The following is a 27406-nucleotide window of genomic DNA, read 5'->3' as shown; positions in this document are numbered from 1 at the left end:
CATTTTATGGCCCATGATATATTATAGGCAATGCACTAATTTGGAAATTTATATTCATTTTAAAATAATGATGGCCAAAATTTGATTCAAGATACACTTTTAATTGCCAATATTTTGATGTATTTACAAGGAATGGGCTGTAAAGTGGAAGCAAATGTACAAGAAAGAACAAAACAGAAAAGAATGAACACTCACACACGCAGTACGCTGAAGCCTTAACAGCCTCATAATGGCCTGGGAGTGTTAATGCAGCTCCCTAAGTGGCTAAATTACACCCAGGAGATTCTCACTCAGCAGTGAAAGCTGTTAGTGCTTTTAGACATTTGGGGAAATGCATCCATTGCCCCATTCCAAGCTTAATTGACATAATAAATGTCAATTAAAGCTCTTTTAAGTGAAACTATGTATGGATAGACTCATAGGAGACTTCTCCTAAGAGGAACACAGTTTATTTACATTTACCATGGACTACATGGACATGTGTACAGACTAACATGCATACACACAAGCAAACTCCCATTCACATGGAAAAGAGAGGTATTTCCCCCAGCTATCCTAATCACTCTTAAGTGGCTTATACACTGTTTTACATCTTATATGACAGGAGAATTTAGTTTTCTTTTAACAGAATCACAGAGCACCAACTATGTACCAGAACCAGAAACAGAGTAGCAAACAAGGTAGACAGCCATGCCCTGCCCCATCAGTATGGAGGGACTCAGGATGGACAGACATATATATCATCAGGATTCAGGGACCCAGGGTGTCAAAACAGTTAGGTGGACAACCACGCACACCAAGACGCCGCCAGGAGGCCCTTTTCCTTCCTTGAATCTATGTCTGCATACAACTCCTTTTTTAACATTGACTTATGAGGCTTCAAAGACAAGCATTCATCCAGTATTAAATAAAGACAGGGTCTTTGTTAATTTCTGAACTTGAAAAAAAGCATGTTTTCATGTCTTATGTACAGCTCATGAATTCAGGTGTCAAAAAACTCCATTTTCGTTTAAGTAGCCCAAGCTGCCAACTGTTTGATATCATCATCTTCTTCTCCTGTCCTCCTGGAAGAAGCTGGAACGAAGAAGGGAAGAAAAATTAGTAACTGGTGACATTCACACTTTCAGTATAGAAAACGGGTATGAACTACTTGCAAAAATGGGTTTGCTTATGAAATCAAAACTGAGTGCTGCAGAGGATGGGCCTGGCTATCAGTGTAGGGAATTGTCCAGCCACAGGTGGCTGAGCTGAGCAACGAACCTGCTCGGGATCGATGTGCAGTGGGAACCCTGCTGGCCTTTCTTTCTGGTTGTGCCGGAAGAGAAGAGGAAGGCACATTTGGAAGTCGGATATTTGTCATCTTCTTATTTAATTCCTCCTGCTCCAATTCTTCAAGTTCTGCCAACAGTTCATCCTGAATACAGGAGAAAGGAAGAATTATGGAGTTAACATTTCAAGATGTGGGTTTCCTCAAACACAATAACAAGAACATGTGCTACCCAATTGATATGTGAGAACCCAGTGAAACGGAATATTTATTTTAAAACTAAGTCTTTTTTTTTTTTTTGCAACATTGAGCAATGATTACAAAATGAGTATTTGGGGTTGTGCAGATTTGTTGTAGTTAATCTTATAATACTTCAGTAAACAGCTAGTCAAATAATTTGTGCTAGCTGAATATATAATCTTTGCAGTTTCTGGGAAATGCACCTTGCCTCTCATTCTTCCCATATGTCCTTTTCTTTCCTCCTATTGAGGATCTGTGAAACTTTAATTAGGAGAAATAAATATTTTTATTTTGTCTAATGCTATAAGTAGAGCAAAATCATAATGCACAGAAAGTAAAAAAGGATCCAAGAATATGTGGTTCCTTTGTCGAATCGTCAAAGCCGATGTAAATCACACTGTGTGTCCAGGCTCAGAAACTGCCATTCGGGACAGGTGTACTGCATTTCTGTCTTTTAACAATAGTCTCGGGGAGTCTGCTTTAATCTTGAACTGTTCTCTGTCTCAAGCACTGAGGAGAGGGAAGATTAGTTTGAGGGCTTAAGGGAGTTAAGTCACGTTCTGCCGGCTCTGAGAAGACCTCAGGCAGTTCAGATCTAACTGGCCCCGTCAGTTCCCAGCTGGGCTCCAGCCCTCTTGGAAGGAGGTTGGGAACCAAAACTATATTTGTCTTCATCGGAATTCTAAGGTCGTCACAGTTAGCAATGACCTGGGACACCCGTCATTCAACCAAGTAGAGTCTTCATTTACTCATTCATTCAGCAGATTTATGGAGAACTCACACCTGCAAACCTTCTGAACTCAGCAATTGGGGGGCAAAATTGAATCAATACTCTGTATCCTGCTAACACTTAGGTGGGGAGAAAGGCACATAAATAAGTATCCTGTAGTAATAATATTATGATATAAGAGTGGAAATCCTTGTGCCAAATATAACACTTGATGGAGTCAGTGTCAAATTCGCAGTAAGCTGAAAGCTTGTCTGACCTCTGTTAAATCTACCACACAGAAAGGAAACAAAATATGCAGACTTACAGCAGCAGGCTATGTGAAATAGCATGGACAGAGCCATTGTGTGCGCTATGCTTCGCCGCAGGTTACACAAATAAAATAATATCACAGTGAACACACAGATGATCTCTTTCCGCTCCCAAGACAATTAGCAACAAATATAGTAAATGTGGTAAAGGTAGAACAAGCTCTCCTATGCCAAATGTGTGCTCAAAACTGTCAACGGTGCTTAGGGGTTATCAGCAGCATCAGAAAGATATTGGGATTTTCTTTAGCAAATGTGACAGCACAGTAAAAAGCTCCTCCATTATTTTTAATCTTTTGGTACCAAATTCTTATCTGATCATTGATAAAGAAGCTTCAGAGTTTAAGAAATTTTAGATAATCTACTAACCAACCCAATTATTTTGATTCTACAGATGAGAAAATAAAGGGTCAGAAAAGTAAAGGGATTTACACAGTTTCTAATAAATGGTAGAACTCAGTTATTCTCACAAGCCCAGAGCCCTTCCCATCATATCACAGTGCACTTGTTACATGCTGGTTGCTGTTCACCAAGCTTGGAAAACTATCTGTCAAGGGCCAGAGGGTAAGACTTCAGGCTTTGCAAGCCACATACCTTCCTCTGTCACATGGCCTTCTTTGTTAATGTTTTCTTCAATACTTTTTTTTTTTTTTCTGACAGGCAGAGTTAGACAGTGAGAGAGAGAGACAGAGAGAGAGTCTTCCTTCCGTTGGTTCACCCCCAAAATGGCAGCTACAGCCGGCGCTGCGCTGATCCGAAGCCAGGAGCCAGAAGCCAGGTGCTTCTCCTGATCTCCCATGCAGGTGCAGGGCCCAAGCACTTGGGCCATCCTCCACTGCCTTCCCAGGCCACAGCAGAGAGCCGGACTGGAAGAGGAGCAACCGGGACTGGTACCCGGCGCCCCAACCAGGACTAGAACCCAGGGTGCCAGCACCACAGGCAGAGGATTAGCCTAGTGAGCTTCGGCGCCGGTCTCAATACGTTTTTAAACCTAATTTTTTTTTATTATCTGTGTAAACATTTTTCATGAATGTTATAGTAAAAGGCTTAATGGCTCTTCTAAATAAAGAGTTAAACAAAAAAAATTTAAAAGACTGTAATCTATAACACTCTAAGAATTGTAAAAACCATCCTCAGCTCACTGGCCATTTAAAAACAGGCTATGGGGAGGATTTGGCCTGTGAGCCATATTTTGTCAACCCCTGGTCTACACCATGTTTAAATGTTGTTGACACCCAATCCTTGGTTTCTAGGGTTCCATGAAACAATCTCTTACATGTTAGATGTTTCATTTTTAACATTGCATAGATGCAGGAAGTTGAATTCTTTGCCATGCTAATCTCAGACTTGAAAAAGTTGCTAAATACGTACTAGCTCCACTTGTGTGTGCTTTATGTAGAACAATTGAAATTCGCAGTGCAGACACCACCATTATAATTATAGACTGTGTGTATTATCAGAGTGATTAATCTAAATGGAATGTGTGTGTTAATAATGCCACTCCACATTTATTTTGTTTCATAGCCTGAGTAATAAACAGAGGCAGCCCAACCTCTAATTTAACAGCTACGGAGCATAATACGTCTGTTCCTTGCAGAGTGACACAGTCTGCTTTGTTTTGCCCAGATGTGTGAGCACGCGATTCTCCGTAATGGGGCTATTTAGGCTTCAAACATTAAAAGTCACTAACTTCACATAATCACATGCTGTTTTTTCCTTAATAGCTGAAAACTTAATTAGCAGGTTGTTTGCCAAGCTATATTAATCTTTCCTTTAAATCAGAGCTACTTACACTTCATTTCCCTCTAAAAGGAAGTATATTTCTAACAAATACCATCAACTCTCCAAGTAGTAAAGAAATCTGCCTGCTATACAGTAGGGCGCGTCCCTTAAAGCACCCACAATACTGCTTTCTTTATACTGTCTTACTCACCTCATCAAAACCATCAACAAATCCGACCCGTTGAGAAAATGCTTCAGAGATCTCGTGGGCGATATCTTGTTGCTCTGTGATCTCTTGCATCAAATCATCTATTTTGTTCAGATCCCTGGGAAATAATATTTTGTTAGAATATTTTATTTATTTATTTTTTCTCATAATTCTCATGTTAATGTGGTATTAATACAAAGAGAACAGATTCAATGTAGTTCACAGAAACAAGTCTAAGAAAATACTGATATCTCCCTTCCTCCCTCCCTTCTCTTTCTCTCTCTCTTTCTTTTTTAGAATTTGGGCTTACAATTACAAATTTAAATACATTCCTGTATGAAAAATAAGTCAATTTGCATTCTTAGTTATTTCAGTAGGATAAGGATTCCTCATAATAATATTTTCCAACTTCAAAAATAATTTGCATTTCCAAAAATATCCTTCATAATCCTGTATATGCACATATTTTAGATATTAAATAACCACTACATTTGGGAGTCACTAGAAATTGAATTTTTTGAAATTAAATTATTTTTAAGCTAGCAATACTTGTAGACCCATTTTGAAATCCTGACTGATAGAACACAGGAAAAACTCAAATGTGTGCTGCTGCATATCAGTTCTGCAGGAAACATTGCCAGGGAGCACCCAGGACCACCAGTGCTAAGACAAATGAAGGCGGCTCTCAGGAGCTGTTCTGACAGCAGCCTTTGTATAAGCCAAACTCTGACACTCGAGATCCATTTCCTGTAACATCTGACAGCTCTGAGATCCTGACTCACTGAGGGTTTTCCCCACATCACCACGATGCCCTGGGAGGTTACTAAAGAGCAGAACTGGACCAATGGCATCTGCAACTGCAACAAAGGAATCCAAGAAACCACCCCATAGGCTCAAGAGAGAGGGATCTTCAAAGCCAGTTTCCATGGGCCCCACTGTGCCCTAACCGTCAGCATAAGCCAGCAGTGTCCGAATGCTGGATTCAGGACTGTTTCTAGAGGATCCTGTCTCCCATTGTTCCTCCAACTCTGAAATCAGGCCACACTGATGGAACACAGAGAAGTTACAATATCCCTCGTTACTAAGTAACCTTTTTAAACACTGGAAGTTTGATTCCTACTGGAATTGATCTTTTTTATTTTTTAGTTTCTCTGTCTTTATATACTATAAAAGTTGAGCATTTCTGACATATTTTATGTGCTAATCAAAAAGAATACTTTTACCACCTTCCTATCACTCACTATTCACTTCTAATTCTTCTTATTTTATTTATAATAAATGTACAAAGAATAAATTTATAAAAAGGAGTATGAAAAATGTATAGCTAAAACTTGGGCCTGGGGGTGAATTTTTCTCAAAAGGACTAGAATAGTATGATGCTGCTAAGCTACCTGGGGAGAAAGGCTGGTTTTGTAATACACTCTAGCATCCCAGTTACAGCAACCTCAGAGGATTTTGACTGTGATAACAAACTGAATGATCTCTCTGAAGCTGGCAAAATGACATTTGATTGTTAATAAATTACCAAGGCAAGGAAATGCGAGCCGAGCTGTCTTCGCTGCCACCAGCCTCCCTGTTTTCCATCTTTCCCCATCCTGCGGCAATCGGTCTACATCCCTGGACATCCACTGCTCTTGCACATCCCCTGCCCAGGTTTCACGATCGTGCTGAGTGCCAGGAAAGGATCATGTCTCCGGCACTTATGTTCCAGTGTGACTATAAAGCAAATTTTCACTTGCTCTACTACCACTGTAAATATTGATTATTGAGTGCTTACTTTGTGCCAGGAACTATGTGAAGTGTATTTTGTCTGGTATCTCACTAACTCTTACAATAACCTTATGAAGAAGGTGCTACTAGGATGATCTCTAATTCGCAGATAAGGAAAAATGAATTAGGAGGAGGCAAAATAACTGGCACAAGGGATAGTCACACTGAAACTGGGATTATAATCCAGAAAATTTGACCTGCAAATCTATGCTCATTACTATTATTCTATGCCAGTGGCTCTCAGCATTATGTAGTATCAGAATCACTTTAGAGAACCTCATTAAAAACAAAGAGAAAGGGGCCGGCGTTGTGGCTTAGCAAGTAAAGCCACCGACTGCAGTGCTGGCATCCCATATGGGCGCCAGTTCGAGTTCCGGCTGCTCCACTTCCCATCCAGCTCTCTGCTATGGCCTGGGAAAGCAGTAAAAGATGGCCAAAGTCCTTGGCCCCTGCACCTGCGTGGGAGACCCCGAGAAACTCTTGGCTCCTGGCTCCTGCCATTGTGGCCCACTGGGGAGTGAACCAGCAGATGGAAGACCTCTCTCTCTCTCTCTCTCTCTCTCTGCCTCTCCTCTCTCTGTGTAACTCTGACTCTCAAGTAAAATAAAATAAATCTTTAAAAAAGAGAGAGAGAGAGAGAGAGACATACAGGAGTGGGTATTTAGCCTAGCAGTTAAGATGCTCAAATCCCACATTGGAGTACTTGGGTTCCGTTCCTGGCTCTGACTCCTGATTCTAGTTCCCTGCTAATGCAAATCCTGGGAGGCAGTGGTGATGGCTCAAGTAATTGGGTTTCTGCCTCCCACATGGAAGACCTAGATTGAGTTCCCAGCTCCTGGCCCCCAGCCCTGACACAGCACCAGCCCAGGCCCAGCCCCAGTTGCAGGCATTTGGGGAGTGAACTATTGCATGGGAGTGTCCTCTCTCTCTCTCTCTCTCTCTCTCTCTCTCTTTCTCTCCCCCTATATCTATCTCTCTTTCATAAAGAAGTTAAATTGAAACTAAATAAAAACCCAAACCCTCTCCAAGTTCAAAGAATCTGGATGTCTGCAAATTCTCATCAAATTTGGACAACCACTGTTGAACAGTTTCAGAACCCTAACAGAAGTTTCCATCGAAGTGTTTAAAATTATAGAATTAAAGTATTTATAGGGAGAGTTTCAGGCAAAAGTAAAAGAACTGAGCAACATTAATGGCAAATATTAATGCTCTTCTCTTTTCATGAATTAAAAAAACTCATTCTCTGAGAGAGTCGTGTTCAATATATCAAGAGTCTCAAATGAATATGCCCATTTTTACCAAAATCATCAATAATTCCAAAGACTCCCCCCATCACTGAGGGAATTTATGAGTCAGAGGGAGACCAAAGTCACTCACATGTTTTCGTGGGCCGCTTTCATTGCTCTTGCTGCAAAGCCCATGTTCCTTAACACCTCGGTGTTGGTGTGTGAGTTTTCCAAGGCTTCTCTCTGGAATTCGATGGTGGAGAGCGTGCCATCAATCTGAGTGAGCTGCTTCTCAAACCTCTTCTTTCTCTTTAGGGCCTGCAAGGCAGCTAAGGGAGAGGCACATTCGTGAAGAGATGGAGACACCTGATTGCTTAGCGTCAACCCCAGACTCAGACTTCTTGATTCCTAAAGACAAAGAGTCTGCCACTTGATCCTGAGAACTTACCGGCAATATCCACCTCTGCAGGCACCTGCCCCAACTGCCACCCCCTCAAACATTCTGCTATTTTTTTTCTTCCCAAGAGCTGGCAGATGTAAAAGGATAGAAAGTCAATGTTCATATTCCATAAAATAGGCTACAGAAATGTTTCTGTAGATATTGGGTTTTAGGAAAAAGAGAGATAAACACATGAGTAGGGGCAGGTGTTTGCCTTAGCTGTTGAACTGCCAATTAGGACGCCCTCATTCCTCATTGCAGTACCTGCATTCAATTCCCAACTCCAGGTCCTAACTCCAGCTTCCTGCTAACACACACCATGGAGGGCAGCAGTGATGGCTCAAAGTAGTTGGGTCTCTGCTACACACGTGGGAAACCTGGATTCAGTTCCCAGCTCCTGGCTTCTGCCGGTCCCAGTTCTGGGGAGGGAACCAGCAAGTGAGATCTCTGTGTGTGTGTGTGTGTGTGTGTGTGCTGGGGGAAACTTCTATGTGTGAGGGGTCTCTGTCTCTCAAATAAGCAAATAAATAATTTAATAAATAAATAAATAAATAATTTTAAAAAACAACAAGTAAGAACCATGCAATAGAAAAACAATCCTTTAGACGAGGAAAGGAACTGACATAACCGATTCTAGTCCCACGTCCTTAAAGCAACTTCACAGAGTCCCAGAGAAATTAAGTGATCTGCTTAGATGCAGACAGTTAGTGGCAGCTGGAACCAGAACTTAGAATGGCAAGTGGCATATCCTGGACTGAAATGACTTATAGATGTTCATCAAGAGTCATATTCAAGGATTAAATGTTTCATTTGCATGAGGAAAGATCAATGCCTTCAGAGAAACAACATGCAAATAATCCTCTCATTAGCACGCCAGCAAGATAACCTTATCTGCTTCAAACCAAGGGATTCTTTAATGCAGCAAAATTGATGGCTTGCAAACACACACACGCGCGCACACACACACACACACACACGGCCCCAACATGTGTATTTTAATAAATCATCTGGAGGGAGTCCAGGAAAGGAGTGGCAGAAGAATGCTAACATGAAGATAAGTGGTGATTAAATGGAATTGGCAAAAGAACTCACGCAGTTCTGTGGCCTCAGAGTAAAGTATGTATGTCTGTCTTCTAAATAACTTTTGGTTAATTTCTTCTTGTAATTCCAATACATTTAATTTTATACATTCCAATGTTTTTATTTGGTGAACAAAGTTGCATAGTCACATGCTTTCATGATAGATTTTATTAGTAATCAGTTAAAATATTACTCTGTGTCTTATTTTATTCTTTTTCCTTAAATTTCATCTTGCTTCACATTAGATTAATATTTTGGCTTTCTTTTGGTATGAATCTGTAATAATTTTTAAAGATTTATTTATGTATTTGAAAGACAGAGTTACAGAGAGGCAGAGATAGGTTTTCCATCCTTTGGTTCACTCCCCAATTGGCCGCAACAGCCGGAGCTGCGCCAATCCGAAACCAGGAGCCAGGAGCTTCTTTTGGGTTGCCCACATAGGTGCATGGCCCCAAGGACTTGGTCATCTTCTACTGCTTTCCCAGGCCATAGCAGAGAGCTGGATGGAAAGTGGAACAGCCAGGACTCAAATCAGTGCCCATATGAGATGCCAGCACTGCAGGCAGTGGCTTTACAAGCTACACCACAGCACCGACCCCTGTAATAATTTTTGTAAGGACTTCTATTTCAAAATTGTGTTTCACTTGCTCCTTTATGGTATGTCTTACAAATGGCATACACTCATTTAGTTTATATTATTATTCTAAATCCATCTAGACCACCTCTATCTTTAATGGAAGACTGTAACTTAATCTCATTTAGTGTAATGGTATCTACTATGGCCTTTTTACCTTCCTCTTTTTTGTTTCCTGTTTGTTAAACTTTTTCCTTTCTCAGCTTTCTTGTCTTTATGTAGATTGATCAAAAATTCTTTGTTACTTTTTTACATTTTGTATACACTAACTATATTCTCCTATTGGATGCCCTTGTATTTAAAACATACACACATGATTAAACAAGTCTTCTAACCACATTGAAAATTAATCAGTATCTTTAATTTACTGTTTCCAAACAAGATTCCCTTCCCACCATGATCCCACCACATCTGGTTAAAATAACCTGCAGTATCATTAGTCTTAGACTTCTTGTTTTCCTTTCAATTTTTTTACCTTTTTTATTTAATAAATGTAAATTTACAAAGTACAACTTTTGCATTGCTGTGGCTTTTTCCCCCATAACTTCCCTCCCACTCACAGCCCTCCCATCTCCCATCCCTCTCCCATCCCACTCTTCATCAAGATTCATTTTCAATTATCTTTATATACAGAAGATCAACTTAGTATATACTAAGCAAAGATTTCAACAGACTGCACCCACACAACCGCACAAGGAAATCCTTCTTAACAATTACATTAAGCTTCAGGGACACAATTTCAATAGTTATACCAGACAATAGTGTTTACTGGCTTATTTCCTTACAGTTGTTTCTTGTGTCCATACTATCCTCCTCACTGGATTTTTTTTTATTTTACTAGAATGAATATTTTTGAGCAGTGCATTTTCAATGTATAGATATGAGTACTATAGACACAAACACACAAAAATGCATAAAGTTCACGAAATAATGAGTATAAAATGTCTTCATTTTATCTCAAGTTTGAGTAATACTTTAGATTTTTTACAGAGTTCTAGGTTCAAAATATTTCAAAAATTTTAAGATGCTATTCTATTGTCTTTGGGAAACATTATTCTTATCTTTTTGTAGATAATCTGCTTTTGTTTCCCCTCTAGAAATGTTTAAGACTTTATTTTCCACACTGGAGTTATGAAATTTCACCAAGGACAGGTTTAGGAATGTGACCCTAATTTATGTTTTTTCCAGTGAAGGTACACTTTTATTTTGAAAAATCAAGTCTTCCTGCAGCTTGGATAAAGTATATTCTATTTCTTCTCTTACTTCTTTCTCTGCCATTACTTCTGTCTACTCTCTTCTGAAATCCCTATTTAATTTCATTCAATTATCCATACCATCACCCCTCTCCCCAAACATTCTGTCTGCTTTTTTTCTCTGTTGAAATCACTATAGGATAGACATTGGCTACTTTGGCTCCAGCCTCCGATCTGTTCATTTCTCTCTCTTTTTTTGTCTGTATCTGGAGGAATTCCTTGAGTTGCTCTTCCACATTACTAATTAAGTCCTCGCCTGTGTTCATTTGCCCTTTCCCCTTTTATTTTAGTTATGTTCTCTAGTTGCACATTTTTATAGCAGCCGAGTGTTGTCTTACAGATACCATCATCTCTTGAGTCTCTCTGAAAATACTAACAGTTTTACTTTTGACATCTTTCACTTCTGACATGCTCTCTCTCTTGGGTTCCACTGTTTGTTTTGCTTATTGTGATCCTTCTCTTTCATGCACTCATTCTTCCTTACAATTCTTCTGATGTTCTATTACAGCTTCATCTTTATAAAGGGAAGACTAGAATATGGAACAGAAGTAGCTGCGCATCTTGCCATTATATACGAGTGTTTCCCAGGAGCTCTCTCCCTTAAAAGGCAAGGCTGCCCACAGCTCTGTGTAAGAAATGAGAAGAGGGGGAAAGGAAGGAAAAAATGAGTAGGGATGCAGATCGGCAGGCTTCCTTCTATGGGAAAGAAGTAAGTGTATCACTTAGGATTCCTACAACTGGCGGTGGGGGAGAGCTATCCTTTGGGTGTGGAGCATTTCCCCTCCCTTGTACGTGAGTGATGACTTTCCCTCCCTACCCTGCCCACTGTGGAGGTCCAGCCTTCCCCTAGGCTCTCCTCCATAGCCCTCTCCAGGTGCAAAACCACCATTCAAGTCCTTGCCAAACAGCATCTACACTTGATTGATAGAACAGCTTTCAGTTGTTTAACCTGTCCTTTAGGAAAGAACTGAAACAATTTCTTTTCCAAGTCAACTGGCTTAAAGCTCTCTTTACCATATCACACTCAACACAGGCTAACCATACTAACAACCAGAGCTGTGCGAGGGAGCCAGGCAGGTAATGAAAGGAAGTGAAGCAGAGAAAGGGTCAGGAAAAGGGCCTGCTTTATTTTCTCTCCTGTGTGGGAGAGAAATGTTTCTCTACTATAACAATAAAAAATAGTGCAAAGATCAAGATAAATGGCAGTGGGCCCTGGCCTCAGTATCAAGGGGTCAAGATGAAGACGAGGAAGGGAGTAAGTAGCCTCAGTAAGACTGAGCTAATGGAGGCAGCACCACTTGGCTCCAGTCTACAGACGTCCTGCAGAGCTGCAGCCCTCCATGTGTTCAACAGAGGCAAGAAACCCGGGTATGCATGCAAAATGCCCCAAATTTTAAGTCCTGATTTACATGTAAAACAAGAAAAAACCCTGTATAAGTAAACCAATGACTTCTGCATGGCTGGATCTGGTTCCAGGGCATCTGAATTTACCAACACTTCTGTCTGGGACTGTAAGCTTCTCTCATGCATTATTTACAAAGACCTTCAGTTCCCACTGGGCAAGCAATGTGTGCATCAGTCTCTCCATGAGCTGTTACATGAAATGATGATGTCATTGCTACATCACGAGTCAGACAGTCCTTGACTTTGTTTCCTAATGAATAATTTGGAAAACAGATTGCAGTATTTTTTCAAAGACATGAAACATATGCTGCAAATCAAGCATTGCTCTTGATTTGGCAAAGAAGGACATTTTCAGAGCCATGTAATTTAAACTGAGTAGAAGGAGCGATTCAGTCTTCCAAACTCCTGCATGTATATTTAGCATTCGTCCTAAAACAAAGGCATCTCCTGTATTCCTTGTGGTGGAAAACAGCCAGAGGTTTCTTCTCCTCAGGTAACAGTGGTGTTCCTTCAGCAATGGGGTTGCAGAACAATGTCTTCTATGTCCTCCTGCTCTCAGGATACATGAAGAGACTTTACTGCAGCCCACAGGGGGATTGGGACTGAAATGTGAGAATCACCCACTTGATTCAAGTCACCAAGTTATGTTGCCAAAGGAGGAAGGCTTCCAGTCATCTTTGCCAAGTAACTTACAATGGCAGAAAAGCAATGCATTTTCATTGCTCATGCTCATATAATGTACAAGGCAGCTTGACTATAAAGGTCAATTGGCTGTTCTTCACTCACTGAAGGTGTATAAATGTGTACAGGTAAGCCATTCGTTGGCAAACAGGAAGAGACTTCTAGGGGCCATCATACCCAGGGAATATAGACAAACCTGTTGGTGAAGGTTGAAACTGCAACAAGACAATAGCTTTTTTCTTATCCAGGAATGAATAGTCTCTTAGGCTAAAGATGAGGCCATGAGAGTGCCAAAAGACATCTGTCACACTGAATCATATAAGTCCTCGTTTGCTTTTAACGGGGAAGTCTCGTGATCTTATTTTATTTGAGGAACTTGTGTGCCAGCCCTTTTGTTACTCATGTTTGACTCACCTCTTTAATTAAGAAATACCTTCCACTTATGGCACACAGTTTTAGTTCTCAAAAAGCACAACTGAATAAGTGTCATAAGCATTTCATGCATGGAATCAAAACTAAATATTTCTGTTCAAATCTAAAGGTTAGAATGGAAAGAAGTGAGGAAATGCTAGAAAATATTAACCCATTTGTACAGGAGCATTCCATTATGAACTTCCCTAGATTTCTTCACTTTAAAATAATTCTCTATTTATTTAATTGCCACGCTCTGGAGAGACTAAGAAATAAAGTGACAATCACAGAGGCAAAACGTGAAATGGGCATTTAATGGATACAGGAATTTAGAAACTCTCTTCGGAAGGGAAGAGAAGGCATCACAGAATAGGCAACATAGATCAAGCCCAGTGACTGTTTGCACATCTACTCAACACACTGATCAACAAAGAATATGAGTGATCAAAAGAGTTACGCAGAAGATTCCTCCCATCCTTAACCCACTCCCTAAATACAAATATCACACCATTGCAAACTTTCCGGATGAGATAGAATAGAAACAATAAACTATCAACCCCAGAAACAGAGCAAATCGTACCAGCTTGCCAGATCAGCTCAATCTTTTATGCAACCTCCATATTTTTGGAAGTCTCACCAATGTTCAGATGTCATAAGCAGGGTGAATAAGAACCTGAAAGGAGACTGGAACACAACAGTGGTATTTGGGATTCTACAATGGCTAGCTAGTTACCTCAAAACAAAACAAAATAGCTATGAGGTTGGGAAAAAAAAATAAGAGAAATTCTGATGAAAAGGTATTTGGAAATGCAATACTGCTGTTAGCAAGCCAAATAATTTAGACTGAATTTTGTTTAAAAAATGGTGATTAACCTGGCTGTTTGGCCTAGCACTTAAACATGGATTGGGACGCCTGTCTCCTACGTCAGAGTGCCTGGGTTTGACCCCTGGCTCTGGCTGGTGCAGAGCTGGCTGAAATGCTTGTGTTCCTGACACTCAGGAAAACTGGACTGAGTTCCCAGCCCATGGCCTCATCCCACCACGCCCCAGTCATTACAGCCATTCGGGGAGTGAACCAGTGGATGGCAGCTTTCTCTCTTTCTATCTCTGTCTCTCTGATTCTCAAATAGATAAAGTTTTAAAAATGATAGTTGATTAATATTGTAAAATGTACAGGAGCAGAAAGACAGACTGAGCAGTGCCTTCTTCCTCCTCCATAGAGCAGCAAGTGGACAAGGGAATTTAAAGTTGTTTGCCAACAGAAATGATACTCCTCTCTTCATTCTAAAAATGCTCTCAGCTCCTTGGGGAGATGGGACATTCCTGCTGTGAAGATACTGTTCAAGAGAAAATTAGAGGAGATAAATCTCAGAGGGGAAGTTCATGACCCAAAGTGCTATTAGCTTTGCATTGTCAGAAAAGGAAGAAATACTTGTATAAAAGACTTCTAAACTTCTGCTGAAATGCTCATATTTTATAATTAGTTGCTTCATAGGTCAATTGGCAGGCAAGTGGAATTAACTTGTTATTGGAACAACATAGCAATACACTAATTAAAATACGCTTGATATTCTTTGTAAAAATCCAATTAATTGTTTGACACCAGGCAGAATATCTAACTAATGCAATGAATGAGCTTTTACTTGTGCTAGTATTATTCTTAACATCACAAACTGGTAATCTCTCTAGACCTGTTATCGCCTTGAATACCAGACAAATGGTATGAACATGAAACCAGAAAATATTAACAGAAACCTTCCGAAACAGCTGATTTTCCTTCATTTCACAGGCTGAATATATACAATTTACTCCAAATATATAATAAATGACATGTATATATTTCCACTTTCTACATATTAAAAAATTCCTTGTGCATGTGATGGGGCAGTATTTCATAGTACTATGTCTATGGCTTAAAGGTACTTCAACACATGAGGTGTTCAAGAACCCACAGACTGTATCCTGACAGTCTCCTTCAGCTATCACTGTGTACAATTCTATAACTATTGCTTTGAGACTCTATGGTCAACACATCTTGTACAATATATAGCTCCTCAAGGTAATTATTAGAATTTGAAATTACTTAGGAATAGGTTTGCTTTAAACCAGTGATGAACTATACTACTTTTTGAAATTTTTAAAGAATTAAGCCTTTTTAATTTTTAGTCACATTTCATTTTATTTAAAAGGCAGAGAGATAGGGTGAGAGAAAGAATGAGAGACAGATACAGAGATATATGGAGGGAGATCCTCCATCTACTGGCTTACTCATCCAAGTGCCTGCAACAACCAGGGCTAAGCAGGGCTGAAGCCTGGAGCCCAAATCTAAATCTGAGTCTTGTGCACAGGTGGTGGGGACCCCGCTACCTGCACTACCATCTGCCGCCTCCCAGCGTGCGCACTATCAGGAAGGTGGAGTAGAAGCCGAGCTGAGACTCAAACCCAGGCATCCCAAGCAGTATCTTTAACTGCTGTGCCAAACACTGCCCCTGATTTTTCAAATTTAAGTAATGACATCAAATCAAGATAGTTTTTATAAATAAAAACTAGCAAACTGCTCACAAGATGAGACAACATAGCTCTTATATAAGCAATCTTTGAAATGCACACTAATTAATTCAACAAAGTATACTTTCCTCTTTCTTTCCTTCTTTCTTGCTGCACTTAACCTAGACGTTTTGAACCAGGAACATATCTTTGTTCTAACTCCAAGGTTATATTTACTTTCGCTCATTATGTGTTAAATACATGGCAAGAAATGGGAACGCAGACGGAAGTGCTCACTGTGCTGAACAACATTACTGCTACAGTACATGAGACACACCCATCACAGCCACGTGGCACATAACACACACTATGTGAACAAGTCAAAAAGATTCACTGGGAATGTATATTAAAATAGAAAAAAAAATGCCCAAAGTGCCTGTCCAATTTTTGGTTGCATAATAATGACTCTCAATTTCTAGTGAAGCCCAATAAAAATGTGTAAACTTTGCTTCACTTAAGTTAAATGTTGACAGGAAATTTAAATTTTTAATCAAGAATTTACCATCTAGCACAAGGATTCCCAGCTTTTCACAGACTACCATCTACTTTTCTTTTCCTGTAATTTAAAAAAAAAAACATTCTTATTTGCTTGCTTTTCTAGGTTTGTTTTGTTTTGTGGGTCGTGGTTGCACTGGTGATATTTTAAGTCACTAGATTGCTAGATGGAGGAAGAGATGACGGCGGTTACAGACAGCCAGGGTGGTGGAGGCAGCAAGCTTTCTGCCACCTCCTCATTTCCCTACAAATGAGAAATACCTGGAAAAAGGCTGCGTGATGGCCAAAAGCAATTGGCACAGGTTTAGGGGCTGTTATTGCTTTACAGCATGACCTTAACGGCTTTGGACTGAATCCTGCGTATTTTCAACAGACAGTTCCCTATGAACCAGCTGTCTGGGGTAAAGAATTGAAACCTCTGGTAAAGGGAAGTCAATCCATCAGGCAATGGCTCACTATACAGTTCATATTTCATTTAATCCAGGCTATTTTGTTTCTTCTCCTTCCACACACTTTTAAGCCGATCTTGTGCTTAATAGAACATCTATCAGATCATAGTCAGGAAAAAAAAAAAAAAAGAAGAAGAAGAAGAAAACTAAAGCTAGCAGCATGCATGGAAAGTACTAAGCCAGCTGAGTAGAGCACAGGATTGAGAGTGTGATTTTTAAAAATAAATCCTCAGTATTATCTGTGTATCTTAAGTTTCTCTCTTACTTTTGTCTTTTAAAAGTAAAAACAAACTCGCATGTATTTAAGCATATTTCCTAAAATGAATACCAAAACATGCCCACAGATCACATTCTTCATGTCCACTCCAAACTTCACCCCTGCCATGATTTGAATTTCCCATCCAAAATCACATGGAATCTCAATCCTCAAATTCATACTTTGATGGTACTTGGAGGTGGGTCCCCTGGAAGGTAATTGGGTTTAGATAAGGCCATCAGGGTGAGGTCCCATGATAGGATTTGTAGCTTTATGAGAATAGAAAATCAGTGCCACACATTCTTAGAAAAATGATGCTGGAACAAACGTACTCTACACTTCGTTTCTGAAGAGTTAGGCAGAAAAGACAATGATTACTAAATGCCAACATGAGTTTACAAGATGAACAACACCAAACTAATCTGCTAAGATTCTTTTCTTTGGGTTACTGGAAAGACCGCACCCCGGCTTCCTAAACTTCAGCACATCAAAATCATCCAGAAAGCTATGAGAACCACACTCCTGAACCAATTCCAGATCCCTTGAAACAAAATCTCTTAGTGAAGCACTTTAGAAGGATCTTGAGGGAATGTGATGAAACTACACCATCAGAGCCGGCGCTGTGGCATAGTGGGTAAAACAGCCGCCTACAGTGCCGGCATCCCATGTAGGTGCTTGTTGCAGTATAAGATGGCCCAAGTCCTTGGGGCCCTGTCCCATCATAGGAGACCCGGAAGAAGCTCCTGGTTCCTGGCTTCAGATTGGCCCATCTCTAACCATTGTGACCATTTAGGGAGTGAACCAGCGGATGGAATACCTACCTCTCTCTCTCTCTCTCTCTCTCTCTCCCCCTTCCTCTGCCTCTGCCTCTCTCTAACTCTGCCAAATAAACAAATAAATCTTTAAAAAAAAAAAAAAAAGGAAACTACACCATCAATTTAAAAACTAGCATTGGTGAATCCTCTCACCTTTTTTTAATAAGATTTATTTTATTTATTTGAAAGAGTTACAGAGAGAGGTAGAGCCAGAGAGAGAGAGAGGTTCTTCCATTCCACTGGTTCACTCCCCAAACGACTGCAATGGCCAGAGCTGATCTGATCCCAAGCCAGGAGCCAGGAGCTTCTTCGGGGTCTCCCACACGGGTGCAGGGGCCTAAGGACTTGGGCCATCTTCTACTGGTTTCCCAGGCCACAGCAGAGAGCTGGATCAGAAAAGCAGCAGCCGGGACTAGAATCGGTGCCCATATGGGATGTAGGCACTGCAGACTGGGGTTTTAATCCGCTGCGCCACAGCGCCGGCCCCACGTACCTGTTGAAGATACTAATTTAGTAGGTTGAGTTGTAGGGCCCAGAAATTTGAACTTTCAGAAAGTAACCAGAAGCTTCTGATCCCACAACACTTTGAGAAATTATGCTTCTGCTAATCTGGAAGGGATCTTTCTACTCTACTGTATTCAGGTGTGTATGAATATAGTTTAGTTCAGATCATTTTTGAAAAAAATAGAAAATATTAGAGAAATGCATGATATAGGCTATAAATGTGAGTCAGGAACATTCATAGCTGGATGAATAACTGAAGTCATTGAATGTTGAGCTGTCAGCTTGGTAATCACGCCTGAGCTGAATTTCAGATGAAAGGTTGTTGCTATCATGCAGAAGCTACTCTGGGATAAAGTCTCTACTGGCATACTATCAGGATCTGTCTGTTTTATTCAGTGCTTTAACAAAAGTTTTTATAACAACAAAATAAGGCTACTGATCAAATGTGCAGCTGATCCAACTTAAAGAAATAGCTCCTACACAACATAGTAAAACTAAGATTTAAAAATCTTAATTTTATGGGGCAGGTGCTTGGTGCAGTGGTGTAAATCATCACTTAGTACAACCACATCCCATATCAGAGGGCCTGGTTTGAGTCCTGGCTCCTTTTCTTCTGTTTCCAATCCAGCTTCCTGCTAATGAACACCCAGAGAGACAGCAGGTGATGGCTCAAATACTCGAATCCCTGCCACCCACGTGGGAGACCCAGATACAGCTGTGGGCTCCTGACTTTGGCTTAGCCTAATCCAAGCTGTTGTAGCCATTTAAGGAGTAGACTAGTGAATGGAAGATCTTTCTCTGTCTCTCTTTTCTCTCTGCCTTTCAAATAAAATGAAAATAAATAAAAACAAACAAAAATCTTTATTTTATGACAACTAATAGAAACAAATGTAAAATACAAAATATAAGCTTAACATAAAAATTTAAATAACAAGGGGAAGATATTGGTAAATCTGGCTGGGAGTTTTAATTCTGGAAACCCAAAAACATGAAAGCAAGGTGGGTGGACATCTGAGAAGGCATATGCAAACCAAGGCTGTATTAATAGAGCAAAAGAAATCGCAAAGCCAGGCACTCTGTGCTGGGTCAACACCTAAGAGTGTGAGGGAGAGTGTGAGTCCCTATAGAATCCTTGGCGGGGATCAGAGAGGAGAAGGGGAAGGGGAAAGCGACAAGTTTGAAAACAGTAAGTTAAGTGAATAGGCTCCCAGGGCTGGTGCAGATCTTTCAGGTCTCTCCACTGAGGAGTAAAGGGCCACATGGAGCTTCTGAGGGGAGGAACAGAAATCGAGGTGAAGGTTGAGGGCAGGATCACATTTCCATTGATCACTCTTTTCCAGAAGACAGGGGCAGTTGATGAGAGAGCAAGTCCTGGCCTAGGTATTGTGTGTTAATGCTTCAGGAATACAACTCATTTTTTCGTGCAGGTGTTTGGCCCAATGGTTAAGGCATTGCAAGGGACACCCATGTCTCAGGTCAAGTGCCTGGGTTCAATTCCTGGTGTGTGCTGCAAACTCTGGCTTTCTGCTAAAGCAGACCTCTGTGGAGGTTACAGTGAGGGTTAAAGTGGTTGGTGTCCTGCAGCCCACATGAGAGCTCTGGATTGGGTTTATGGCTCCCAGCTTCAGCCCCAGCTGTGGCAGACATTTGGGGAGTGAAATATCAGATGGGTTCTTTCTCCTTCTCTCTCTCTCTCTCTTTATATATATATATATACACACACACATATATGTATATACATATACATATATGTGCAATATATCTATGTATCTACACCTCTATCTCAAAAATTAAACTATTAAATTAACTAAATTAATTATTAAATGAAAACACGTTTTCCCTCAGGCCTTAAGGGACACTCAGAGACACACAGAAGAATATATTATGGTACCTGGTTGTAATTTCAATGCAGGATAGACTGAGACGTTTCATTATCAGTGTGGGTTGTAGTACAATATGAACCACATGACTCTCCCTAAAGAAAACTCATTCAGGAGGATAATGAGGACTGACAGGAGCAAACAGTTTGGGAAGGTGAGCAGACGGTTCTCATCTTGGTATCTGAGTGATGATAGAAGGAGAAATGATAGGAATGGGTGAGGCAGGAAAACAGAGTAGAGAGCAGGCCCTTCCAGAACAGCATCATAGCTTCTCCAAGTGAGGAGAGCAGAATCATTGAGTTATTTATACAAAGTTCAAATTTCTGGACTCTGTACTTAACCTCCTAAACTAGACTTTCATGGGTCCTTGCGAGTGTACATTTTAATAAGCATCCAGTAGGAATTTTGATGCAGGTGATCTGAGAACCATGTTGAGAAACTCTCCTAAGAAAGGAGGTCACCAGGTAAGGTGTATCTCTCCGGGGAACTTCCATCAGATCCTGTAGTCTATGCCTGGCTCATTTTACCCAAGCCATGCTTTTGCTTTTAGTTTGGCACTCAACTAATTGTGTTGTGCTTCTCTTCACACAGAAGTTCTCTGGTCCCCAGTGTCTGAGAATCGAAGAAATCAGCTCCATGACAGCTATAATAACAAGCAAAATCAAGAGCTAGCATAGACCCTCCCATGAGCTAAGAGTGGGATTCTGCACCCACTCCCACTCTGAAGAAAACCCCATCTGCTTCCTGAATCTGAAAACAGTCTTGCCAATACATAGACCAGGCTTCAAAGTGAGAAGGCTAATTTCAATAGAAGATGCTCTGCCTAGGACACTCATTTCATCAGACACTTGGCAAAGAGATGGAAAGCTTCAGCTTCAGATATTCTATTAAATCATAAGTAAAGTTAGTAAGTAGGCATTTTGGCCAGATTTGCTTCCTCTCATTCCAACCTTTTATCTATCAGCTCCATGCTCACCCAACAGCCACCAGTCAACAGATAATCCCAGACCAAATCCACTTCTTTTTACATAATTACATATTGACAGTTGCCACTTATCCCTGGCCAAAGTAACCAACAGGGCCAGGACCAGCATGAAGGGAGAAAGAGACATGTGGGGGCATAATATAAGGCAGTGCCTCATCCATGCATCTCAGGCACCTCACCTGCCTCATCCCCTACCCTGCTCCGATGAACAGACCTCAGCATAGTAAGGGCTCACAGAGGCAGTGACAAAAACGGGGATTGAGGAACCCTGGGAGAAGTGATTACTGTCTTCCAATATGTGTAAAAGCTTCATGGGACAGATGGAGTAGGCTTAGTTGATGTTATTCTAGAACAAAAGTCGTGGGCCAATAAACGGGCAGACTTTGGCTTTAAAAAATATAATTGCTATTTGTCTAGCTCTAATATTCAGACACCACCACACTAAGTGCTTTACACAGTAAAGTCATTCATCCTTACCAGTCCATCAATATTACCATTGCCATTATGTAGATGAGAAAACCAAGAATAAGACAGGCCAGTGACCAGCTGCTGAGTGAGAATCAGGGCTGTGCATCAAAGCCAGGGTTGATTCCTCCGATTCCTTTTAACTATAGCACCAAGTTACCTTCTCCCAAAATCATAAAAATTGTATTGGGATAATGTATTTGAGCAACATCTCGATGAACATCTATTTATTATTAAAAAAAAACTCAAAAAGGAATGAAGAGTACTGACCCCTAAGGTGTATTATCAAGGCAGTGTGGCAGGTAACCTTTGCAATCTGCTAAGACATTGATAGTCTTAAGCTTCTGAGGCCACCAGCCTGGGCATGAAGAGGCCAGGGCCACCTGCCCTATCACAGCAAAGCATTCATTGCCCATGCTCAGTAGAGTGTTAAAATGGTCAGGAAGCATTTGGAACATAGGAGACTTGATTCTTCTACCTCATTAACATCACTATGGCTTTAGGCTCCTGAATCTTAACCTTGGCAACAAGGCACAATCAGCGGAAGGCACTTAAAACAATAAAGACCACAACAAAAACTTGCCTGAGTCCCATACCAACCAATTACATCAGAATCTACCGCAGTGGGCCCAGGCCTCCAAGTGATTTTTATATATAGCCAGGAATGAAAACTTTTCCAGGTGACAGGGCTCAGAAGAAGCAGGAAAAAAAAAAAAAATAAGTGGTTTATAAAAAGGTTGCTTTTCCACAAAGCTGATTAAAGTAGGAATTAAATCATAGTCATCTGAACAAACTATATTAAAGAATCTCGGGTCTCCTAAGGTTTTTAACAAAATTCTAAGTCTTGCTCTAACTCTTACTCTTTTGGATCAACAGGGCCTTGAATATCATGAGAGCGTGGCTGCTACAAAACCAATTTGGTCATAGATATTCAGATTCTTTTTGGTAGATGATGAAGATAACTGCTAAAAAAAATTGCAGAAGAGACGCGTTAGCTACCCTTACACTACCTTGCTTGCTACAAGTTATTATAAAAAATCCGTTTCATGGGCTCGATGAAGTCCCAACTCTGTCCTTTCAGGGACAGAGTGACTTTTGAAAGTCTCACTGAGCCAGGCAGCAACCCTCCCTGGCAGGTGCCATGCCCTATTGGAGGTACATTCAACCAGAAATCACCTGAACCAATGATTGGACACTGCACTGATTTGAAATCAAGCCCCAGGTACCATTCTAAAATCGAGTTAGTTGTGCACCTAAAAGATTCGTATTACTTGTTCATGCAGGGGATCAGGAACCAGGAGGACAAGGAAGTATCTCTGAACTATTTTATGTAAGTCATACATTTAGAATACCAAAGAAATGCCCCCGTAACATTTCCTATCCTAATTTAAAAGTTACTCGTTTTACCAATAAAACCTGTTTTGGACATTCAGAATGCTGTGAAAGCCACTGTTAGAAACAGATGGAGAGAGAACTTGCCCTGATCAGGGGTGTGGTCCTTTCCAACAAACTGCTACCTGGGCACTTAGCTAACATTGTTGATAGCATGTTAGCTGATCAACCACTTTTAGAAGGAAAAGTTTAACTGTGGATACTTTATGTCATTCTGCTTATAATATAAATTACAGCCATTCTAGCAAGACATTGAGTTGCACAGAAACCAATCAGTACTGAGCACCTTAGAGTTCATTTTATTAAGTTCAAGAAAATATTTGTTGGTGACTAATGGAATACAGTGAGTTTATGCATATGAAGTTACCTGGTTTACTTGGAATACGGTGATATAGACAGTTTCTAATGCAGGAACCTATGACTGACTGCTTTCCACAGTTCAGACTACAAAAGGCCTCACTCTAACTGCCTCTTCTCATGCCTAGGGGCAATACAGAATCAAACCCGGGCTAACACCAGAGAAGCACCCAAGGATAAATGACCAAAAATTAATGGCTTTTCAAACATTAGCTGGTTCTTTGCACTTCATACTTGCATCTGTAACTTCCCTGACTTAAGGAAGTTATATTGGTGATCTTAATTAGTACCAGAAGATGGCCCAAATCCTTGGGCCCCTGAACCCACATGGGAGACCCAGAGGAAACTCCTGGCTCCTGGCTTCGGATCGGTGCAGCTCGGCTGTTGCAGCCAACTGGGGAGTGAACCATCGGATGGAAGACCTTTCTCTCTCTCTCTCTCTCTCTCTGCCTCTCCTCTCTGTGTAACTCTGACTTTCAAGTAAAATAAATAAATCTAAAAAAAAATTAGTATGGACCTTAATGTTTTTTGTCCTTATTTACAAAGCCCAACTTCTGATAAGCCATAATGTATTTCATATTAACAAAAAAAATGTTATTTTTTACATTATTGTTTCTGAAAGCAAATCTACATTTTTGCCACCTTCTAGAACCAGATGTTCAATTTTTCAGATTTTTAAAAACCAATATTTGCTAAACAACCATAGTAGACAAGGCCATATACAGATCCAAATGGATGACAAAAATCCCTTGACACTAAGCAAATGGCAGAGTGCATATCATAATAAAGATGAAGGGCAAGTGACAGAATGACCAATGACTTTTTAGCAAGCCATAATGGCACAGTCTCTCTTTAGAGATTGTCATTTAATAACATCCCAATATATTTTCAGACATCATGTAAAAATAGAAACCAGTACTTAGCTCTAAAACAGGCAATAAGATGGACAAAAGCTATATCAAATAGCAGAGAAAAATGAAACTCCACCTTCTTATTGTCAGTAATAAGTAAGCTTAAATATCTCAGACACACTTTTTTGGGAAGACATAGGATTTCCAAGTTTGACTCTATGAGACAGCATTCCTTTCTTGCATGAAACAATAGCAGCATCAATTAGGGTGAGTTAAATCTTCCTATGGCTTCTTTACAACTAAGAAGCCTGACTTGAGGATGAAAATTCTGGAGTCTGATAGCAAGCAGAGATCTGTTTTGCCACTTACTACTACAAGTATTTCTGAGTCAGCTATTGGCCTGGGGTTTCGAGAGCAAATCACTCAACTTTCCCACTGGGTTTTCAAATGCACCATGGGTGCTCTTTAGTTTTATTCCTACAGAGAGAGCTGTATACTGAAGAAACCAATTAACTCTGGCAAAGAACAAATAGTTCAAGGTGCAAAGGAGCACCAAGAATCATTACTGGATCAAAGTTCCTTGTATGCACCCAAAGCCAGTGATGAGAAATTGAATATTTAATCCCTTGTTTTGTTTTTTAAAGATGGCACCTGCACAACATTCAATTAAAGTTTTCAACAGTTGAGGAGCAGCGTAAACCAAAACATTCTAAATATGCTTCATGAAAAATTTACAGATAGGTTAAGATACATAATTCAATATACAAACACATAGCAGAAAACGTGACTTTAGTGTTGGAGTCAGTAAGATTGCACTAGAAGTTAAGCCACCAGCAAAACTCAGGGGGCACCAGAAAATTCAGTTATCAATATAAATATTATTTTCATACAATATTTTGAAAATTCAAAATCAATACAAAAGTATCCATGATGACTAAAATACCACATTAAAAAAAAAAAAAAAACTTTAAAGAAGTATCACGCCAAACAATATAAGAGCCCGAGGCAAAAGAAAACAAATAGTAATACTGATCCTGTCTCTAAAGGTTTACATTTTGACATTTTGCTCATCATGGATTTTTTCTGTATTAATCGTGAGTCCTTTTAAATATTCATTAAAATATTGTTCTTGATGATTGAGATTTTTGCCTACCCCGGCCCAGTGCCTTGCTCAGCCCACCCCATCAGGGTCCTGGGGGTCAGAACCAGTTCCTAGAAAGGCTGGAGGCACCAACTTGGCCGGCTGGGAGCTGGGGTGCTGTGGGCGGGTTGTCCCCAGGGGAAGCGCTGGACCTGTGCTGGACCCCAGCCTACCTCGCTTGTTCTGCGTGCCGTGCTTCTTGGCCAGGGAGAGTTCTCTCTGGATCCGATTTTCCAGGTACTCCTGTTTCTTGCTCAACATCTCCTCGGTCTCCCGAAGTCGGGCCAGGGCCTCCTGGGGGCTGGGGGCAGCGCGGCTCTTAGAAGAGCCTCCCCCTTTAAAGAACTTGCCCAACTTGCTCATGGCTCAGAAGTTGGGGGGCGGGCGGCAGGCGGCGGTCCCGGGAGCGTCTCAGCAGTTCCCAGGCCCGCACCTGGGGAACAGGTAAGCAGGAGAGCCCACTCGGGGCCGGGGGTCCAGACCGAAAAGGCGGCGCTCCTGGGAATCAACAAGCCGTCGGGGGCAGGTGACACACTCTCCAGGGCATTTCCTGGCCGCCCGCTCGGCCCCGCCCCTCGGCGCGGCTACCGGGCGGGGAAGGCGCTGGAGTCAGACGTTGGCCGGCCGGCGCCACCTGGCCCCGTGGGAATCGGAGGAGCGCCCAGAAAGTTGAAAAGCCTGCAAAGACGGCAAGAAAGTTGCTGCTTTACCCGCGCTGGTCCCGCACCCAGGGTTTAAAAACAAGCTAGTGAATGGCTCAGAGAAAAGCAAACCAATGGGCTGGGAGTCTTGTGTGTAACAAGCGCAGGTTGTCTACCTGGATTGCAAGAGTGGTGTGTGTGTGTGTGTGTGTGTGTGTGTTGTAGCGTTGCTGTGTCCAGATCTTTATTTCTGTGGATAAGAATGTCTCCATATGTTTCTCTGGGTGTGTGTTATGTAGGTATGAGTGTGTGGACCCAGGGACTTCCTGGACATTTGTCTGCCACAGGTGTGTGGATAGGTTAGGAGCTGCTGGTGTGACTGGGCTTGTCCCTACATATGTATATCTGGGCGGACTGATGTGCGCAGGCTGTCAGTTGACCAGAGTGTATTCTTAGATAATCATTACCTGGCTTGAAGTGGGTGAAAGAAGGTGGCCATCTCTTCTGCCAGTGTCAGGACTTCTGAGTGTATTTGATGGTTACATTCAACTCTATAATCAGCAATCTGAAGTTCAAAACCCTTAAACACCTGGTGACAAAAAGCAGAGAATATCCTAGAGGAAACAGCCATTCTTTTGCTTATGCTCAGGCTGTCAGTCCCATTTGTTAGAGCTGCTGACAAAGAGTTTGGTTAAGATGAGAGAACAGCAATATGTAATAATTAGTGATGTTACAATACAACTGAGAACCTGTGCTGAGCATGCTACACAGTGGAATCTGGAATTGAGTCTATGTTCTAGCTTTCAAGGACTAGGGTGTACCCCACATAATACCTCCTATTTGAGCAACATTATACAACATCATTGGAACTTAACATATTTGTGATCATTAGCTAAACACAGTTGAAGGAGGGAGAAGCACCCATTCTATGACAAATTCACCTTTATACCTAAGATGAATAACCCAATTTTGTCTGCCATCATACTAACAAAGAAACAGCAAAATTCATTCATTTAGCCAACATTAGTATAACCAGCATCAAATTTTGCCAAGGAAATTAAACATTTACATGCTTACATGCTTACCCCTTACACACCTAGACATAGGAATTTATCATTTCCTGGCAATTGTACCTAGCTATTTCCTATCATTTCTTGCCTGGCTATCCAAAGCGCTTATGGTCTATAACACATATTTTTCTCTAATTTTGTATATATTATAAATTGAAATAAAAATTGTATTTCCTTAATATCCACAT

The 27406-nt window shown here is 40.9% G+C and overlaps 1 protein-coding gene across 1 annotated transcript; it reads right to left on the bottom strand.

Moving 5' to 3' along the window:
• Positions 1-80: 80 nt before the first annotated feature.
• Positions 81-26803, bottom strand: CHMP4C (charged multivesicular body protein 4C). The gene is made up of 6 exons (XM_002710661.5): positions 26616-26803; positions 25681-26185; positions 7620-7797; positions 4476-4590; positions 1261-1414; positions 81-1074 (listed from the first exon to the last, which is right to left on the bottom strand). The coding sequence occupies exons 2-6, from the start codon at positions 25868-25870 to the stop codon at positions 1010-1012; spliced, it is 702 nt and encodes a 233-aa protein (XP_002710707.2). The 5' UTR covers positions 25871-26185; positions 26616-26803; the 3' UTR covers positions 81-1009.
• Between the last annotated feature and the right edge of the window lie 603 nt (positions 26804-27406).

The sequence above is a fragment of the Oryctolagus cuniculus genome, chromosome 6 (genome assembly GCF_964237555.1).
Source record: "Oryctolagus cuniculus chromosome 6, mOryCun1.1, whole genome shotgun sequence".
Lineage (NCBI taxonomy): Eukaryota > Metazoa > Chordata > Mammalia > Lagomorpha > Leporidae > Oryctolagus > Oryctolagus cuniculus.
This window is presented reverse-complemented; position numbering and strand designations above follow the sequence as displayed.

What these genes read in the sequence shown, in the direction of transcription:
- CHMP4C (XM_002710661.5), bottom strand. Translation starts at nt 25,870, where the DNA reads ATGAGCAAGTTGGGCAAGTTCTTTAAAGGGGGAGGCTCTTCTAAGAGC. An exon ending in AAAGCGGCCCACGAAAACAT is followed by an intron (nt 4,591 to 7,619) that starts GTGAGTGACTTT and finishes ATTATTTCCCAG; the next exon opens with GGATCTGAACAAAATAGATG. An exon ending in TTGTTGATGGTTTTGATGAG is followed by an intron (nt 1,415 to 4,475) that starts GTGAGTAAGACA and finishes TCCTGTATTCAG; the next exon opens with GATGAACTGTTGGCAGAACT.